The 20,864-nt window shown below is 40.9% G+C and overlaps 1 protein-coding gene across 1 annotated transcript; it reads right to left on the reverse strand.

Annotated features, from left to right (window-relative positions):
• Window positions 1-322: 322 nt before the first annotated feature.
• LOC311002634 (poly(ADP-ribose) glycohydrolase) lies at window positions 323-20,421 on the reverse strand. The gene is made up of 17 exons (XM_083994049.1): window positions 20,011-20,421; window positions 19,817-19,905; window positions 18,965-19,725; window positions 18,322-18,444; window positions 18,147-18,233; window positions 17,858-17,932; window positions 13,942-14,034; window positions 12,798-12,952; window positions 10,491-10,570; window positions 10,314-10,374; window positions 10,064-10,139; window positions 8,660-8,807; window positions 5,456-5,534; window positions 4,697-4,805; window positions 2,721-2,826; window positions 1,485-1,613; window positions 323-1,213 (listed from the first exon to the last, which is right to left on the reverse strand). Exons 1-17 carry the CDS (start codon window positions 20,127-20,129, stop codon window positions 1,038-1,040), a joined length of 2,466 nt encoding a protein of 821 aa, XP_083850175.1. The 5' UTR covers window positions 20,130-20,421; the 3' UTR covers window positions 323-1,037.
• Between the last annotated feature and the right edge of the window lie 443 nt (window positions 20,422-20,864).

Below are 20,864 nucleotides of genomic sequence, written 5' to 3' on the forward strand. Positions count from 1 at the left end.
TCTATGATCTACTCTTTACTTAATTAGGTGTCATGTACAGTTTATATAAAAGGTATGACCTTATTAAACTGTGAGTGAAAGGGTGAAGCAATAGCTGGGGAGAGATGAATGGCACGGCTGTACGGAAACTCATCTCGCCCGTAACATCCATGGGACAAGAAGCCATCATACAGATTGCTGGGAGATAACTGACATTTGTGGCTCCATTTCAAACACGGCTACACAATATGCAATATTAAAGATTACAATATGACATCGACTTAAAACTAATTTGTTTTTATTAAGATGGTTTGAAAAACAAAAACAAAAATTCTCAGGAAGATTCAGCAAAATTCATCAGATTTAACAAATATCAGAAACAGATTTGATCTGAAATCAGTTGTAAAATACAGAACAAAGAAATCCAATTAATATTTTAAGTGCAGCTGGGTTGTTTAAAATGTTTATGGCGCACAACAAAGATCCCACAGAAATGTATTCATAGACCCATGACTATAAACAGAATTTTACAGCTAGAAATGCAGAAGGTAGGAGATTACTTCACAAAGCATATTGCTTTCCGTAGAAGGCTTCAAGCTTTCCAAACCCTGTTCTTGTTATTCTTTTCCTTTAACTTGATTTCTGACAGCCAATTCAATTAGGCTGGATATGTGTGGGTGTAAAAAAAGGCAACATGACAAACTCTGAAGATGGATGGCAACCTTTGCCTCACCATTAAAATCACAATTGCGTCATATTGAAGCTCAATCCATTGGCGTATTACCAGCAGCAGGGAAATGAACGCTGCTTGGACTGCAGCGACAGACAGGGTCATTAACTAATCCCCCTCTGCAGGTCACTCGTTTTTGAAAAAAAAAGATCTCTGTGTGCCAGATTTCCATTTTCAGCTGCCAGTGGTGGAGACCACATTTGGAACCGTTCATTTAAAGTTTGTCCAACAAAAGAAATTAAGATTAAAAAAAATAAATCTAAAGGCAGACTGGTAAGTGTTTCGCTTTTCAGAAGATAAGGCACAGTGACTCATCAGCCACCTGACCTTAATGGCAGTCTGTGGGGACATGTTGTCTGGCCGAGTGCCTGTCGGATTCGCCGGGCACCGGGGAGGAGCTGACCTGTTGGTAGATGAAGGAATAGAGGCTGACGTCAGGGCGCCGGCTGAGGCAGCTCCTGCACACTGAGCTGTAGTACTGGCCCAGGAGATCATACACCTTCCCTGTAATGGAGACGAGGAGATTGTGTATGTTGTGTAGCCTCACAGCAAGGAAAATGTGAACTACAGTCTTCAGTATCTGCAATTAGCTACATCATTGCGTTATGCGATCACATCATTTACAATAAATCCTAACAAGTATTGGAAAATAATTATCAATCATAGTTTTAAATGATCCACCACAGTGTTGGCAGGGAACTCGCAAAAAAAGTGCACATCAGAGAAGCACAGTTGCATGTAAACAAGAAGCAGGCAGGATGGTTGTTTGCCTTACCGACACTGATCTTCCTCTGAGTGAGGAAGGAGTGCATCTTGTGGACATCTGTCATGAGCTGGCTGTCACCAAAGGTGAAATAGGCTACATCTCGGCCCGCCTCAGCAGCTGCCAGCATCTGGAGCAGGGCTGGAGGAAAAGAAGCCTGTGTTAAATCTCAACAGTGAGAGTGACACAAAATCTGTTCCACCGCAGTAGAAAAAGTGGCTTTTTATACCGCAAAGAAACATGGCAGGTTTGTTCACACACTTTCATCTTCCTGGTAGTGAAACCACAGCAAAGGTCACATAAACAAGAGGTCTGAGGAGTCGTCCAGTAACCGATTCACAATTAACAGTGAGCAGCACTTGCTTCTGTGGCACATACAGTAAAAGGTAAATAATCGAGGGAATAGGTCTCACCCCTACTGAGAAGTCTGGATTAGTTACAAAGAGAGACCAGGTCTGGCCCTGGAGAGCTGTGAATATTTCAGGAGACTGGAAATGTGTCTGCTGATTAATGAAGGTTGGGACAGTGGCAAGTTAATGAGGAAAACTGAATCAACATTTTCCCGAAGAGGGGTTGAGCTGAATATGTCTGCACTTCAGCAGTTTCTCCTCTCTGTTCTGTTAAGACCACTTTCTTCAAAAAATTATCTGACAATTAAAAAATAAGTGGCTTTGTGAGGCCACAGAAGGTAAATCCAGGAGGAGAGCTGCGTATGAATTACCAAACTCTTCCCGGGAGGCACGTCATTAAGGAGACAGTAGGTGATTGTGTCTGTGGAGGGCTTTTCCCTTGCTTCAGCTAATTAACAAATATGTACGGATGTATGTTTAGCTCGCAAGCACAGCGGCGCTAAGACAGGAAGAGAAAGCGAGAGGCAGAGCTATATGACTGCAAGCGGTTAGCATAAACTCTCCTTAAGCTCCCTGCTCAGTGACAGTGATACAAGGCTCAGACAAAGTGCCGTAACGGATTGATGGGCTCGAGCAGGCGATCAATTTCACTATTAATGAAACATATTAACTTTGTCATTTGATCAATAGAAGGAAGGCGACGAATAGGCCTTAAGTAAATGAACGCATTCCCGGAAGACAAATGGATGCCCACACTGATCTGCTGGAGCCTTTCAATCTGAAATGTATTCTGCTTTAACCAGGAGGAGAGTCCGCTCAGACTGCCAAACGCGCCAAGATGATCCGAGCACATTTTGTCCACGAGATCTGCTGACGCCAGTCTTACGTCAGTGCTTACCTTTGAGACGCGCGTCACCTCCAAAAACCCCACAGCCCCAGTTCCCCGTTGCCACTGCGGAGAGGTTTTCGCTTTGTTCCTCAGGGCGAGCGAAGCCGCAGAAGGCCTAAATGAGAAGGTGGCAAATTAGGAAAGGAAATGAAAACAAACAGAGATTTGGTATGATAGGACTAATGTTTTGTAGCAGATATTTATTAGTCTCCACATAGAAAACAATTGCTAGTTTACTCAATAGTGAACAGTACGCTGAGACACCATTACCATTATGTAGTCTTATGACTGTTATTCACAGGCTATTGCACCAGGATTTTGGGCATGCTCTATACACTACATTGTTTAGGACTTATATGCAGAACCTAAATTAATAAAATCAATAAACAAACAAACAAAAAAAATATATATACACATATAATTCACGAGGTAGCAGATTTCAGACACTGCATCACAATAACTCTTCTGTTATCAAAATTGTGAATGAACCAGGTTTTCTTGGACTGATGCTCCATCAAACTGTCGGCCTCATGATGATATGTTGGTTACAAGGTACAAAAAGCCAAAATTGGCTCTGATGAGCCTCAGGTCTTGGGATCACCCCCCCATGTTCCAGATCAGTGGTATGTTTAATAAGAACTGGGCCTACAGAACGTCTCCTCACCGTCAAATGTAAATGGAATATACTATATAAAGCGAGCGACAAAGTAATTCCATTTGCCTGAAGGCCTGGTGCTCGACACGTCGTTCAGTGAATAGGTTTATTGGCCTGACAGAACATACATTTTTAACACCTCTTCACACTGCCACTCATGAAATATTTGAGTGGGTTTTCACATATTAGTAATCCCACACTTTACATTGACAAAATCCGACATGTCAAGTGGGGTTATATGTCATAAATGTCAAAATAATTTCTATTGGTAGCAGATAGTAAATAAAGGATCTGAAGGGTCTCTGGACATTAGTTTTCACATTGGAGCTGAAGTCGATTGTGAAACTGAATGGTAAGAGCACATCCTATCCCTGACCAGTCATAAATTCTTCCTGTGAAAGGGCAGATGTGACAGTGAGCTAAACAATATTCGAAACAGGATTGATCTTCATGTTGGTGCATTCTTCACAGCCCTGTCAGAGCTGTCAAACTCCTCCATGCTCTCTGACGGGCCGACTTGGCAACATTAACATCTTGATTTTCTATTACGAATGAGCATCTTTGACTGCGAGGGCACCACATATGGAACCATTCCTACTTTAAAAAAAAAAAGTGATGTAAATATAATAATTGTGATTAAGCACCCCCCAGGCCATTACATTGATTAAAATTCATTCTGGGCCTAATGGAGAGTGTAATGAATAAGATTAAGCTTATTCTCTGCATAAATGACAATGCATCAGTCTGTATTACACACTTGTGACACTTATCTATAGTTCAAATATTTACCGAGAAAAATAAACATGAGTCAGTGTCATCTCAGCTGACATTTGTGAAGAGGCAGCTTTCCGATTATCAGCTAAATGGTCTCGCACTTAGACCATTAAATCTGCACAAACCAAGCATGAAGTGAAATTGCAAATAAAGTTAAAACACAGCATCACTGTAGCATACACTCTTAAAGAAACATGACTATGGAGGGATCAAAGCATAACATCAAAGAGTAGCAGTTGTTTCCCCTCTTACTTCCACTGTCATAAATTATACAAACTTTATTTGTCTACTGAAGAAGAAAAAAAATGCAGTTCGAGCAGCACTCAACGTACACTGACTAACACCCATTTTCCTGTGAGCTGGCATGTTTTGTTTTGGATGTCTGGCATTTTATTCTAAGCCACAGTCTGATCTTGCATCAAGCACAAGAGCGAAAAGCATAACCTAGGATTCATGCTCTGTGTCATAAAGAAAAAAGAAACAAAACAGACAGACAAGAGAGAAAAAAAAGACTAAATCTAGTAAGAAACACGTGTTAATGGAAAATCAAGATTACCTTGTTGAGCTCTCGGTTGATTTTCTCTGGGCTAAACTGTTGAAGAAAGTTCCTGAACTGCAGTGCATCAATGGCCACAATTTCTGTGCATCTTCTCTGCCAACCATCTCTGAAACAGACCATAGAAATATTTTTTTTCCAGTGCTTTTTTGTAGCAGAACAGCTGGGCTTTTGTGAAGATGGTGATAGATTTCTCATACATCAATATCAAAAATAGGAAGTCAAATGAGACATTAAAAGCCATGTATTTTTTTCTTTTTTTTTTAAGTGCAAATGAAAATTCACCTGACACATGAATCTTCAAATCACTGTCTGCAAAGTTGCAGAGAATATGAACATTTTCTAAACTAAAGCTCTTACTGTAGTGAGGCTGTAACATCAGAACAGAAACTTGCTCCTGATAACAATGCTGAACTTTAGCAAGTATTTTGTTTTTCATATTGTTTATCATTTAAATGTAGCCTGTTAGGATGCTAACATTTGTTAATTAGAATTAAATGCAAAGTAAATGTCATTATCTTTGCAGGGATTTCATCATAACAGTCAGGTGAGCACCACAGTCACAAGGATTCATCTTCTCAGGGCCATGAAAATGTTATGGCAATCCATCCAGTAGTTGTGGAGCTCTCCAAGTCTGGACTTAAGTTATGGATGGAAGCCAAACAAAACTGCCCTCCCCTAGCCTAGGCTGCTATAATGATGACAGGAAATGGGTTTAACATAACATAACAAATGTATGCATTTGAGTGTCATAAATACCTTGGGGTTGTGTCCTTGTGGCTGCCAGCCCATTGGTACGTCTGAGCGTAGCCTGTGTATTTACTGTACTGTTGTGTACCTGGTACAAAGCAAACAGAGATATTGACCACATACCATTGCAAGACATGAATATCTTAATTAGTTTTTCAAACCTGGTCAAAAATAAAGAGTCCTCCCTGCACATACCATTTGTAGCAAAGCTAAAGAGGCTGGCCGGATTACACTGCATTAGCAGACACATAATGACACAAAAAGGGTATCCTACACAATACTAGTTGATTTTAATCGATCGGAGGAAGCAGGAGCAGCTGTCTTCTGACAAGAGGAAGGTCAAGTTATTGCTCCCTCTTAAAAACGATGTGAGAAGCAGCGACTGACCGCACGCCCACATGGGGAACTCTCAACACCCGTAAAAGGGGAGCGTTAGGTGGGGAGGCAACAGCGCAGTCAAACAAATGAGGCCACAAATTAACTTCCCATTCATTATGGCTCATTAGAACCTGAATGTGGAGAGCACTTTGTGGGCTGCTTCATGCTGGAAAGTGGATAAACCAAGTGATTAGTAGTGGGGTCTTAGTCAGCATGTATTAGAAGGTGCATATGGGGGGGAGGGAATCTCTTTAGCAGGTTCCACTTGACGGGTATTTCACTAATAATCAGCTTCCATCCCCCATTTTGTAATTTTTTTAAAAACCGTAAAAGTAAAAATTACTGCTGCAATAATAAATTTAAGATGCTTAAATTAAGTTATCTGCCGTGGCATCATCAAGTTAGCATCTCTCAAGCGTGGACAAATCAGAAACTGAGGAGCTTTGGTCTCACTGAAAATCTAGGATTTTTAGGTGCAGATTTTACCCTGTAACTGTGTGGTTGGTCAAGTCACCGTTAATAAAAGACACTGAGACAGAGGGCAATGACAGTGTCACCTCTTTTTGGAATCATAAAAACACACACTCATGTCAACCTGCAGCACCATGGGAGCTAATTGAAGATTTGTATCTATGTTGAACTCGGACCTCTCAATTTGTGGACAAAAATATTCCAGTAATGTTTGAATTTTTAAATAAAATGTAAAGCAATTCAAAACAAAATAATACTACCACTGCCAAATAAGATGGCTTTGTGTTAACTATGCATACACCTGACCTTTTCTGGGTCTCCAAAAATATCAAACCCTGTGATCAACCAGATTTGCATTTGAAAGGAATAACCTTCAGGAAAAAATACAAATTATGCTTTTGATTTTCCATGCAACCCATTTGTCATTTTCAGTTATTTGTTGTGTGAAGGGGATCAATCTTGGTCAGGGTAAGATGTGTCTGGTTATTAGAAATTATTTATAAACAACAAATACGTTGCATAAAGATCATGATCCCCAATGGTCTTGAAGGTTGTTCCATTCATGTGTAAATACATTAAAACAAAGTGTCTCATATTTGTGCTGTACCTGAGGCTGTAAAAGGTCAGGAGTGCCCCATATTGAGTTTAACTATTGCATTTCTGCTAAGGTCTGCATGTAAGAAAATGAGAATACATGTTCATCACCATAAAAATTCTTTCCATAAAATTTTCAATTTAAGAAAAATCTCAATTTAATGCCATCATTGGTTTCTCCAAAGACTATTTTCAAAAATGAAAGTCTGCTATTGATACAAAAAGATAATGCAAAAGCAAGATTTTGTGCAGCATCAAGACAGCTACGCTACAATCTCCTGCTTGCGTTAACCTTGCACTGTAGTTTCTGGTCAGCACTGCCATTCAATGAATCATATGACTTCTCCTTGATACTATTTATACTTTTGACCGCCCCAACAGCAGCCAGATACCTAGCAATCAAGGAAAATTCAATTAGGCCAGGGCACTTTTGCAAATTTCAGTGCAGACGTAAGATCCATTAGCTTCCCTACTGTATGCCAAAATGTATCACAGGGGAATATGATTTACCACATGGCCACAACGCAGCCAAAGACTTGGACTTTTACAACGGGCGGGACGAGAGATACGGGCAGGGTTTAATAAAGATGATGGAATGGAAGAGTCCATTAGCGGAGCAGGTCTTGGGCAGGTCTTCCAGCTATCATTAATTCTGGGCCCCAGTAATAAAGTTAAGTGGTGTAAGTGGAGGCGAGGGGAGAGATGGCCAGCAAGAAGTCTGAAGGTGACTCCGCCGAAGCAAGAAGATCTGATATGGCAATGTGATTGGTTATCAGGAGGGTGGAGGCTCTGCTGCATCACTTCCTGTTCAAACCCAACCCATGCGTTATGTAATGATAACGCAACTCATCTATTTAGGGGATGTGGTCATTTCCAGTATAACACTTCTACTGGTCATGGTCTTGCATTACATAATACAACTTGACAAAGTAACAAGGAACTGCATTGATATCTGCCTGGGACAATGACCTAACTGAGGTAAACTATTGAACCTGTATTGATGATTGTTTTTTGGCGGTTACACATGTAGCAAAAAATATGGATGGAACATTAGCATTCATTTGTAGTTGTGTCTTTGGCAGCAGCTGATTAAATGATTAAATGTGTTTAGTTAAGTGGACCAACAAATTAATTTGTGCAGGCTTCTTTTAATTTTGATTAGCTAGTACTGCCATATGACATAACACTGGTTTCCAAGCTCCTTCAATTACTATCTCACATAGACAAACTGTTTGATTAAAAAAAAAACAAAAAAAAAAAACCAGACAGGCACCATCAGCCTCCTGCTGGGACTCCTCAGGGCTAGCCCTTGTTAGTGGGTCTGCTGGCCCATCCTAACCTTGTCTGCCAGATCCACTCAATACTGAAGTACAATCAGTGGGAATTACTCAACAGAGACGGGCAACGGAGCAATCAGGAAAGCCCAATCTCCTGCTCCTGACTAACGCAGCTCTCCCCTTTACAGCCAATCAAAAGGAAACATGTGACAAGGACAGATGCAGAAAACAGGCCAATTGCCACAAACATCCTTCTGCCTCTCGCTGAGCCAGGATGGGGGTAAATTGAAGGTGTGTACTCCACGCTGTGTGTGACCAGAAACATTTACTATGTTTCGTCTGTCAAATTATAGGTCAAGCATGAGAAAAGTGAACCCGGGCATTATTGATCTCATCTGGATGAACGGATTGCATGATCAATAATTGCATCATCGGAGTCCTCCAGCAGAAATTATGGTTCGACAAGGATGTAAGAGAATTTTTGATCACTGACCTGTGATGATCAAACATTCATTATGATCCAAGGCTTCAGTGAAGAGGCGAGAGACAATGAGCTCAGGATTAATCAGAAAACGGATTTCCTCTTGAACTAGACCAGAGCCGGTGACTCCTCCTCCCACAAACTGATTGGCAAAATCCACCTGCAAATCAGGACAGATGAATGAGAATGAAAAAAAAAAAGACTTTTAAAACATCTGATCTTTTGTCACATGCTTGAAACAAAAAAACAAACAACATAATTTAGATGAAAGGAACTAAAGATTGTATTTGACGCTTCAAGAAAACACCTCACAGAAGGATATCCTCCCTTTTTATTTTGCCTGTGACAGAATCTGAGACAAGCTTGTTGGGGAGGTTGCCTGAGGTGCTCACATTACTCAGGCCTCTGTCCCCCCATGCCAAAATGAGCTCTCCCCAGGAGGGGCACTTCAGTCTGCTGCTGCCAATAGCAAATATCACAACAAGAAGTGCAGGCCTGGAGTCCAAAGCAAACATCTCCCTCCAGTCATAACATGCTGCTAAATTGACTGCTGACTGATGCCTGCGATATCTTTGGCTGCTTGTGTTCTTTCCAGGTTTGTGCACAGATCTTCAGGTGACACTGGTGTACCTCTTTATTTTGGGTCTGTTTATGATTCAAAAGAAAATCCGCACCTATTCAATTCAGCTCAGACACAGACGTGGCAACTCATTGTTTTAGTCAGAAAGCAGCCACGTGGAACATACATATAATCCAATTTCAGGACTGACAGTTGTTGCTCACTGGCCTGTAGAGGAGCCCAGACCAACCCTGTCACAACCTCAGGAGGAAGATGCAAAGGGGGCGAGCTGCAGTCTGAGAGCAGATCTCCCCAAACTGGTCACTCAACTCTGGGACAACAAGCCAGGCTCCAAAGTCTGCTTTGACAGGCTGTCAGCACCCACCCCACCCCCCTACCCAGAGCAGAGCATCCATCAATCCGGGCCGCAGTGTGCCCCGGAGCTGGTCATGTGTGCACATCAGCTGTCAGCTTGTGGCAACTGGAGGCAAACAAAAGGTGAAAGGCAAAGCGGGCCGTCCTGACAGTGTACAGGAAGCTCGGCCGACACTTTGAGCGGAGGAGGCTCAGAGGCCTCGACCCCAGTCCCAGCACACACTCCCTCGGATGTGACACAGGCTCCCTCACAGGCCTTTTCAGCAGTAGTAAGCAATCTGGGTGAAAGACTCCAGAAAGAGGCGGCTCAGTGGAAAAGAGAACGGGAGCCGAGGACAAGGAGGAGAATCGTTCCAACTAAAAACTGCTTCAAGCTAAAATTTATTATCATTCTGCAAATTAAACTTCCTTTAAGCACATCCATCATGTTGTCTTTACACAGCTTGAGCCGACTGAGACATTTCTCCTCCTCTGCATCTTACCTGAAGCATCCCATAACCATCATCCTCGATGGTTCCTTCACAAGTAATGTGGAGCTTCGTGAGTGGAGTCTGTGAGCTGAAACAAAGGATAAAATGTTTTCTGGTTATTGACAGTGAATGAAATGAAGGATATGGACCTTTAATTGCTTCCAAACAGCCTACTGGGTTTGCAGAAACAACATACAGATATATATTCAAACCATTTATAAGTAATATTAGGTTTTCTTTACTTGGTCAGTACAATACACACCTTTTCCAGTTTATGGGTTTATCCAAACTTTTTCGTGTGAATGTTACAAGTCCAGTGGGCTCTGAAAAGCAAGAAAAGTAAGTAACATTGTTAAAACTGTACCGTACTTTACAATAAGAAGAATGTATTACTGAAAATATTTAAATTTCTCATGAAATTTTAAATCCAAACACCTACTTTGCTCAGTGATGCTTTGGAAGTAGCACATGAGGGTTTTCAGCTTCTCAATCTTCCTTGAAGAGGACCCCTCAAACAACCTGAAGACCAAGAGAAATGTAAAATCTCATTAAATTATTGTTGAAGTTAGGCTACAGATATGGTGCTTAAAAAAAGAAAAGAAAAGAAAGAATTAAAACAGCTTTTGAGCATGAGAATTATAGCATCAAAACAAACCACCAAGTCTTAGACTCAAAAAGCTTTAGCCAAGACCTGGAAAAAAGACTGCCTGTATAACCAGTGCCATAGAGACACAAGACCTCCACTTTGGCCATGTGAGTTCAGTCATGCTTTAACTTTTGATATGAATTAGTTCATCTCTCACTCAGCTTCTCTTTCAGTCACTAGACGATAATGTAGGAGCTCCTTCACTGTTACGACAATGGAGTTGCCCCGGGCTTGCCATCACAGAGTCACACTCATGTGCCACTTCACAGCACTCACATAAAAAAAGGAGCAGAGAGGGGAAACAGGGCTCCCTCCTTGGGGATACATTAAGAAGCCCTGTGTCCCTTTTAAGCAACATCCTCAGGAGGCAAGAGGTCAGTCCGCCTGAAAAGTAACACACAAACGCGCACTACACAAAGCTGCTGGCAGCGAGTTGCAGTTGGTGTGTTTGAATGAACTTTCAGCATTAAGCCCACCGTCTCCCTTTCGAGAAAATCCATAAAGAGCCCCACAGCCCGCCTCACGAGCCACAATAAAGAGAAAGTAATTTCATGTGAGTGAAATGAAATAATGATAAAAGCATGATGCACTGGGGGCCCCCTCAGGGGCTGAGAAACTCATTCATCGAAGTCAACTCCTGCATTCGCTTCTCTTTTTAGTTAACATGGCCCCTAGAAACAATCATACATTGTGTAGTCCTCAGGGCAAACTGCCTTTGACATAAGCTAGCCACTAGTGAGAGTAGGCTTTTAGTAACAAATCCCGATGGGGTCTTTTGGGAGTAAGGAATTAATACAAAATTATATAACATCACCATACTCCCCACAGATGTGCAGAAAGCTATGATGTAACTAAGGAAAAGGATATAAGTGACTACAGTAGGTATGACAGCCGGGTTTCTGCATCATCAGCACAAGAAAACTCAGCTAATGGCACTTTATGGTAAAATAAAGTTTTCTGAGAAACACTTTGAATGACAGAGCAGACGTACAAACCAGGAAAACATAAAAAGTTTCAATTATCTCAATGCAAATAAGAAATCAGCACTGAGTTCAAAGAACATCTGCAGATAAAAGCTTTGTTTTTACTTCCTTTACCTATCAGGCATGAACGTTCTTGTGAAATGATAATGAAGGACAAAAAAGAAGAGTTTGGGACCCAAAGAATGTGATCAAAAAGGAAATAAATAAATGGAAATTTCAAAGCATTTAATATCTGCCTCACACCTGGTGATTCAGGAGTGGTACCCAGAGGCTAAAAAGATGGAACTTGCTTTCCTTTATATCACAGCAAAAGCCTTTATGTGAATGAAATACTGATGCGATTGAACTCAGTGTCACAGTCCTCAGCAAAACAGCCAATGGTCTTCTCCGTTGTCAAAGGCAGCCATCTGAGTCAATGTTAATCTAATTCCCGCCTCCATTTAGGTAATTACACTATGATGCCAACAGAGATGGGGGACATGACTGAGAAGCGAACTGCAGACTGATTTTGCATTACACCACCCAGACGTTCTCCTCAGTGAAAATTTTGCAGAGGTTTAGAAAAAAAACCTCCTGCCACCCTGTTTGTCATGATCAACAAAACTGAAAAAAAAAAAGATTGGCTTGTGAGCTACACATAAGGACGGACATTCATTATTAGCAAATTAAAGCAAACCTCCTATTCTATGTCTTCTTTACTGTTTATACCCCTCATAATAACAAATTAATCATTTTGCCCTTGTCTCAATAAGCTGTACAAAAGCATACATCCCCTTTTGAGGCAAAATGCCCAGCTGTGGATATTAATTTGTGACCAGATGAACCAAAACATTTTGTTCCGGTAAATAGTGAGCCCTAAAAAACTGTTCTTACCAATAAGATTGCACAATTTAAAAGCTGAGTGGCTTTTAAAAAAATGTCCCAATGAAAAGTGACTGATGTGATCATTTGCTTATTTGCTCGCTTTAACATCCAGAAGATGAAAATGGTTAGTTAGAAAAGCATATACAGTAGTGCCCCCTGATGGAAATGAAGCTTGTTGTCACAGTTGTATCATTTAGATTGTGTAAGTTAAAGCAAAGCATCATGAGAGTCAGTACCACATTCCTGCTATTACCTGACGAAGTTGATGTCTGGATAGTTGCCGTACTCAGTTCTTCTGGAGTTGCGTCGCGGGAAGGTGCAGAAGAAGGCGTTGGCGAGCAGACATGCCACCTGCTCCTGAGACATAGTGATGGAGTGGTTCGTGCCCCTCTTGAGGAGGGGTATCGGCTAAAAGGAGGAACAGAGGCACAACCGAGGAAGGTCAAAATCATTTGTTTGGTCCATTTGCCAAATGAAACAGCTGAAGCATGCTGCATAAACGCAATAATTTTAAAGCACTCTGTGCTTCTTGAATCAGCCATTACAATTATAATCAAGGTCTGTTCATGCGCACATGTGATCCATACTTTCAATAAAGATTATGGATTTATAAATAAACAATCTGTATAACCAGCTCTGTGTCTGTTTGGTTACAAGACACATAGACACATTGGACACATGTCCAATTCAGGCAGAAGATACAAATAATGCTGGCTTATTGTTTAGGTTATCCCATCAAGGTTTCTTTATATTATAATAATGCACAAGTGGGATAATCCATTTAGTTTTCTTAACCTCTTTATCTCTTATCTTAATCAAAGATCAGTTAAACAAAATCAATGTTATTTTCAGTGGATTAACTATAACCAGCAACTATATCTTATATCCTTAAAACAGATTCTGTTCTATTATAGAATAACAAACAGCAATGAACTAACACAAGTGTCTGTGCCACATATGTGATGACCAAGGTTTCATAGATGGTCTACAACACAGCTTGCCAGTGCTTGAGTAATATTTTAGTACAAATCTGTTTGCTTGGAAAATACACTTGTGTGAGTCACTTAATCAAACTAAGAATAAATTTTACATACAGATGTAAAATTAAAATTAAACGATTGTCTGCTTGGCTAAATGAATGCACAAAAACCTTTCTAATGAGACTTTCCCAGCCACAGCTACGTACATGCCAAAAAAAAAAATATCCTGCATTAGCAAAAGGACAATGACACATGTGATAAATGACTATCAATAGCTATATGCCTTGACCTCACCATTTTTACTACCATTTCACAAGCTTATTTGTCCTGCTGTGACCTTTGGGATCAACATGCTGCAGTGATCTACTGTGTCACAGACCAGCGAGTCAGTGTCCATTAGTTAGTGATGGCTGTTACCTTGGTACAGAGCTCAGATGCTCTCAGTGCTAATTGCACCATGTCTGGCAACAAGGAGCCAAACAGATGTTTGGCAGCATCAGGCTCCAGGACCTTGGAGAGAGCAAGAGATCTGTTTATGTTTGTTGTTTTGCCACAAAACTCAGCTGTGACATTATTAGCTGTTTGGGCTGAGTAGTTTGAGATGGACAGATCAAATTACAGCCATGGTCTCTATCAAGATGATGAGACTTCATGTACAAGTTTACAGAGAAACAAATTAATGAAAAATAACAAGCAGTACAGAACACCAAATAACAAGACCCTCCTTTGAAATGATTAATTTATAATACTGTGCATGCAGACCTGTATATCTTTAACTTTAAAGGGGAACTTTAAAAGGGGAACATGAAAGATATAGTTTTATAATATTAAGATGCATCCGGCTTTAGGTGGACAGTTCATCTATAATAATGAACCACCAGAACCAAATATTGAAGTAAAGTACCAACCATCCATGACTCAACAACACAGCGTCTGTGCACTAACATACAGTATTTTAGACAATATACCATTCTACCTGTCTTTACACCCATATTGGCTACGAAATGTCAGAATGATCAATCACGAAGCAATTTCATCAAGGCTGCAGGACCACGCCAGCTGATTAAACAGTCTTCCTGGAATAGATGCAAATGACCGAGCGTTTGAAATAGAAAGGACAGCGTGTTCCCAGGACAAGGAGCCTTGACTGGTGATTTAGCCCAGAACATTTATATTATGGCAAAGGAAGCCTGACTAAACACTGTCATAAGTAATGACCTGGTTGACATCATAAACTGCTCCTACGGGCGTAATAAATGAAGGGCGGTTGACAGAAAGACGGTGGATATAGCTGAGGCAGTATAAGCCGAGCTCCTTAAATCAGCAGAAGACAGTGCCTCAAATCAACTGAGCTAACTCTCTGTATGACTTGATACAGGTCTGTACATCACACCCAACTGACAAAGTAATCAAGCAAGATGTCAGGGTTTGGACAGTGAGAAACCAGAGCTCCCCATGTAGATTTAAAACAGCGCCTCGCGCCCCGGTTCCTATTCCCCGCAGGTCTGAGCAATAAAGCAATCTGCTTGACTGCGCCTGTGGACGTGTGACCATGTAAAAAATAAAAACACTCGCATCCTCATAACCGTAAATACAGCGCTCGCTGGCTTGGCTGCAGAATGAGACGTGAACAAAAGTGATGCTGTCCGTCAACAGCTTTTCAGTTATTCATAAGATGTGATCGCTGGGATGAATATTCAATGAAGGTGCCCAGCCCGTCATTCTGTGCCATTCATGTCTATTTTTCTCTGACACTCAAAACCATCCTGCTACAGTATCTGCACTCTGGCCTCTAAGTAACAAAGTGAAAAATGGGGTACTTTTACATTGCCCTGTTTGCTGCTCCCCCTTTTTATGTTTGTGTTGCACTGGAAATAAATCAAACTTGTTGAATCCTGTGTAATTGGCTCTTTGAATTAAATGTGTGATACACCAACACTACAGTATATTCTATGTGCTATAAAGCCTAATTTCTGTCACTACATTGTAAATACAACATGTGTAGGTTGATTGTATCTGCCTCTTCAGCATTTTAGACCATTAAAAGATAGATGAATTACTCAATCAAGCTGTTAATAAACTGTGTAAAGGGGCAGGAGCAGTAAACAGTCTTGGGTAAGAGGAGCTGTGTGCCAGCTTTGCAATAATACACAATATAAATAAAATAAATGTACTCTGTAAGAGGTACTATTACATACAAATAACAATAAAAACGTATCTACAAGTACAGTATCTAATATACCACACACAATTGTACAGTCAAACATATTACTCCCTCAACTAATGATCAATCAATGATACCAACACACATTCTTCATTTCTATCGACAAAACAATCAAATGTTTAATATAATTAGCTAGATTCTATTGGCATCTTGCTTGAAATCCAACGACTTCAATACGTTTATTGGTACTTGACATTTTGCAGTCTGACTAAAATCAGATTTTGCCATTCCAGTGGACCTGACGCAAACCAAACCCAGCTTTGACAACCAAACTTTGCCCGTGGCTAAAGCCTCTTAACATGTTCGGGTTTTATCTAATAAAACTCCCATTCTAATATGATTTATGGCATATGTTCTGCACACAATTGGCTCAACAGCATATGGCTGGAGTAAAGCCCTCTCTGGGGTATAATGCCACCCATTTTCAGTTCTGACAAGTTACTAAATGTGACCTTTTGGCAAAAAGATTACATTATTTCTCTAGACTCCCACTTTGCCTCTCAAAGGCTGCAACACTCTCCTGCGCGAAATCCATTACTGTTCTTGAGCGAAAATGACAGCAACAAATTTGACATACTGGTGTTACATGTACTTTTCCTCCCTGAAATGAAAGATATCATAAAACCTGTGGCATCTAGTCGAGATGATGCATCCAGCACTGAGTGGATGAGCAATCCCTCGCTGTAATGAAAATGAAGCCTATCATTTGTACAGTCTTATAGGCTCAGGATTTCTTGTATAAAACACTCATGTCACATGTCCCATCTCTCCAAATGGAATATTCTCATCCCCTTCATGAGCCAAACAATAGTACAGCCCTCCCTGCTTCTCTACACGGGATGACGCAGAGTGCATCAAGACAACAGATGATGGATGGCCTCCGAACGAGGCTGGAGAACACACTGACAACTCTTGAGCAATGACCAGTGAACTAACAGTGCTCTGGCCATCATGATGCAACTCAGACCTATTTTCCTCTTGGCCTGTAAAGAAAATGACTCGAGGCCAGTATAATTTAAAAACAAAAAAAATATATATCACACTTAAAATACATGTCCAGATACCAAGGCAAGATAAAGTGTGTCCAAATAAATCCCTTTCCTTTAAGTCTTGTGAATTTGGTGTACACTAACGATAATTCCCATCAATGATACTGGTCCAAATGCCACTTAAATACTGTCTTTATTAAGTTAAATCTAATATGGTGCTAATTGAGACATTTACATCCCTGCACCTCTCACAAACTGATGCTCACCAACTAATGAGCCATCTGCACCTTCTTTAACACGAGGTCTGTGAGAGGCGGCAGCAACACTGGTTTACGATGCCTTCTGCTGGGCAGTGCCGTGTCATGATCAGACAGTTGATGTTTCATTAAAGCAGATATCAGTGGAATGTTTTTGTTAATATAAGTCCTAAATAGTCCTATTTTCCGTCAGCAATCACTTACATGAAGTATTTCAGCCTAAACACGAGTCTCTCCGTCACTCTGCTCTGCTGTAACCCGAGGAGAAAATTTTCCTTGTGGGATACAAGTGTTATCCAATGAGGAGAGAGAACGGCATGAAGGGCTGTGTGTGCAGCCAAGGGATGCGCGTGAATGTGGTGACGTAGCACGAGGACCAATTGATGCCTGACAAGGGCGGGGGCTGCTAACTCATGGTGCGTTCAAAGAAACTCGTACTTTGTGTTTTTCCTTCCTGTGAAGTCATACCAGTTCGATCTGGTACGAGTTCACGGGTCGGAAGTTACGAGTGGCCGTTATAGGGAACTTTCACAGACAACAGGATGGTAAAAACACGAGCTACGGGTTACCTGGAACGCTACCAAGTCGTAGTTGTGACTTGAAGCTGTAACTTACGGTTTCAAAAGCCTGCCTTGAACGCAGCATTAGCCGAAACGGCCGTGAAGCTGATATCTGCTTTAATTCACAGTTAATCCGACTTTAACATGTGCTCCAATCTGTGTTTCTAGGTCTGCATGCCAGTATTAATTCAATGACCCTTCCAACAATGTTAATTTGAAGGGCAACAGAAACTTCACTCTCATATGGGTTTAATGAATTTCATAAAAAGATCAGCGATTAAAAACGTTGTTAACACTGCTTACCTTAGTGCAGTATAGATATAATGCTGTGAAATCCCATTTCTGGGCATGTGATGCATTGTATTTCAATACTGCATTCTGAAAGAAACAAATTCAGAAAACAAAGTCAGAAGAGGGAAGTACGAGTTAAAACAAATTCTTAGTGTGTCTCTCTCTGTGCGTCTGTCTCTGTTTCTGGACTCATGGTGCCATCTTGTGGCATAATCTGGTAATAACAACTATAGCACTGTGGACATGATGAGGACCAAATAAGCAATTAAGCACACCATAAAAAGAAATATGTGGAACTTGCCTTTAACCCTTGTGGACTTGTAAATTCCTTGTTTAATGTTTCTTTGATCAACTCCCATCGACTCTTTTTCTGCAGTTCTCGTGTTTCCTGTAAAAAGCCCAACTGTTGTTAGGTCTCTGCAGGGTGAGTTCAGTATACTGTACGTGATGCTGCCTATAAACACTTGAGCCATTACCTCATCTTCTACTGGAAACAGGTTACTACTGGAACAGGGCATCTTGACATGGACATTGTCCCAGGTATCCTTAAACCTCCCAGGATATGGAACAGGAACTTTACCTCTCTGAAGAAGGTCTGTCTGTCAATGTGAGTGGGTTAAAAAAATGGCATTAACAGATGCAATATTTGTACACAATCCAAAAACTGGGCTACGAGTCTAAATGAGCTGTGTGCCCCGGTATAAATGTCATATAGGCAATACACTTTAATGGTTAAATAATAAGAAAAGTCAGTTGTACCTTTTTGATTTGTCTTACGTATCGTAATGCTTTTTAAAATTATTCTGAAAGCAGTGCACTCAGAAAAATATCCTGCTTTATGCTGACTCGGATGCTTAATTTAATGCTTAAATATCATGTAACAGAGTGAATACAGAGGAATAGTAATGAAAATGCTTACAATAACATAAATGTTCTCTACGGAAGAAACTTATCTCCATCCTTCCTGATAACTGCTATGCAGCCTCTCCCACAGTTTCCCAAGGATAAGACAGCACCTGATACTGCTGCCTAGCTGATATCTCCTTCTGTGTGTTTCTATTATGTAGCGGCCTGCAGTACTGTAGTGTGTTGTTTTAAAAAAGAAAGAACTGTTCAAACCCTTATCATCACAGTGTGTTGGGCAGGAACATCCCTCAGTGGAGGAAGACGTCTGCTACATTCAGGCATCCTCTTGAGGTCACTGATTGGCGTCCCCAGCCATTTGACGTCAGGCTTGACATCAGCAGATGGACTGTCTGTGTCTGTATCTTCTTCCTCTGTGGGTTTATCTGGCCTGCCACGTTTCACAGGTAGACGTGGTGATGATTTCCCTGAAAAGAAATCTGTTATTTTCGTATTGTGCTTGGCGGGGCCTTCTGAGCTTGCTGCACATATTTCCATTTCTTCTTTATCAGATCCGCCATCATCAGCGGGCAGCGTCTCTATTAGCCGAGTCTCTGCAGAACCCTTTGAACCTGGCGGCGACACTGGATCGTCGTCTTCCAGGTCTTGTGGTGTCAAGGGTTGGGTTTCTTCATCTGTGTCAGAGACTGTATGTTTTTCGGCGATTTGGCACTCCTGTGACTGAGCCGAGGTGCCCTGAAAGGCACTGTCATCTGTCATTTCTACCACATCCTCAGTTTGGCATACTTCTTTTGTATTTGGGTTTTTTCTAGGCGCGACCAACCACCGGTCAAGTGTATTTCTGAACTTCTGTTGCAGTCTGGGGACGACTTTTTGATGGGAAGCATTTGTCTTTATGCGTCGCAAGCCACCTGCTCCAGTCTTTGGCTGTGTATCCATCTTGATATCTGTGTTGTTTTGCCCCTTTTCCTCGTCTACTGTAGTATTATCTTTTCTTTTACTACATAACGATGAACCTGAAGAATGAAACAGAGAAAAGAGTATGAAATACTGCTTTTAACTTGTTTGGCATATAAAATTGCTTTAATGTCGTGATTACCAAAATACCTTGGAGAGACGATGAAGGGGATTTGGGGGAACGGTCTCCAACCTTGAGTCTCTTTGCCAAGGGCTCAAAGTCTGTCAGTTCAGTCATTCTGGGTGAAAGAAGACATACAATACAAGACATACATATTGTTTTGAAACAAAGCGGCGTATATTGGCAGATTAAAAATGTTAAGACAGTACTAATATGTACTCACAATACAACTTGAGCTGACACCACAAGTGAAGTTTTGGTCCAGACTTGTCTCGTGGGCAGTCCTTTCTTCAATAACTGAGCAAATCTCAAAATACGACATGCAGCCATACATGCCACCATTTACTTCAAAGAACACATGTCGGTGCTTTAGTTCAACTATTAAGCGTCAGCGAAGTACTCAACGTTGCAGGAAAACACCGGCTTTATACATACTGTAGCTCATTAGCTCACCTGCTAACTACGTTTGTCAATAACAACCGAAAAACCAGCCCGGTTGAAATGAGCATTTGAGCGGATACTGTGTAGAGTGAAAGCTTTCTGTTAGAAACAGCCTTCAAGTGCACAAGAAGTTCATTTGTTAACATTTGATAAATGTTTAAGTGCGCAACATTACTTTTTCTGTCTGACAAATTTCAATGGTGGCGCTGCTCAACTTCCGCAGTACGAGTGACGTAACAGCTCCTGAAATCACGCGATATCCCCAAAGCTCGCGTCCAGCTTTCATACTCTTTTTTTTTTTTTAATCACAGTTGTTTAAAAAATAAATAAAACAACAACAATAATAATAATCATTATTATTATTTTTACATACTGTAATACACTTTTTGTACAATATAGTTACAATATAATTTTATAAACAATGTTAAATATTATGATACATGGAGAAGTGAAAGATGGCAGAGGATTGTTTGTTAAACAAAGATTGCAACTGTTAGTTAAAACATGACACAATAGCCTAACTGTACTGAAAACACTCGCAAATATTTGCAGTCTTGTCAATATGCCTTTGCGCCTTGTTTGTTTTACTTCGCCTCCTGCTTTGTAGCTCACCTGGCTACACCCACTGAGAGGATG

Source organism: Trachurus trachurus (assembly GCF_905171665.1).
Source record: "Trachurus trachurus genome assembly, chromosome: 19".
NCBI lineage: Eukaryota > Metazoa > Chordata > Actinopteri > Carangiformes > Carangidae > Trachurus > Trachurus trachurus.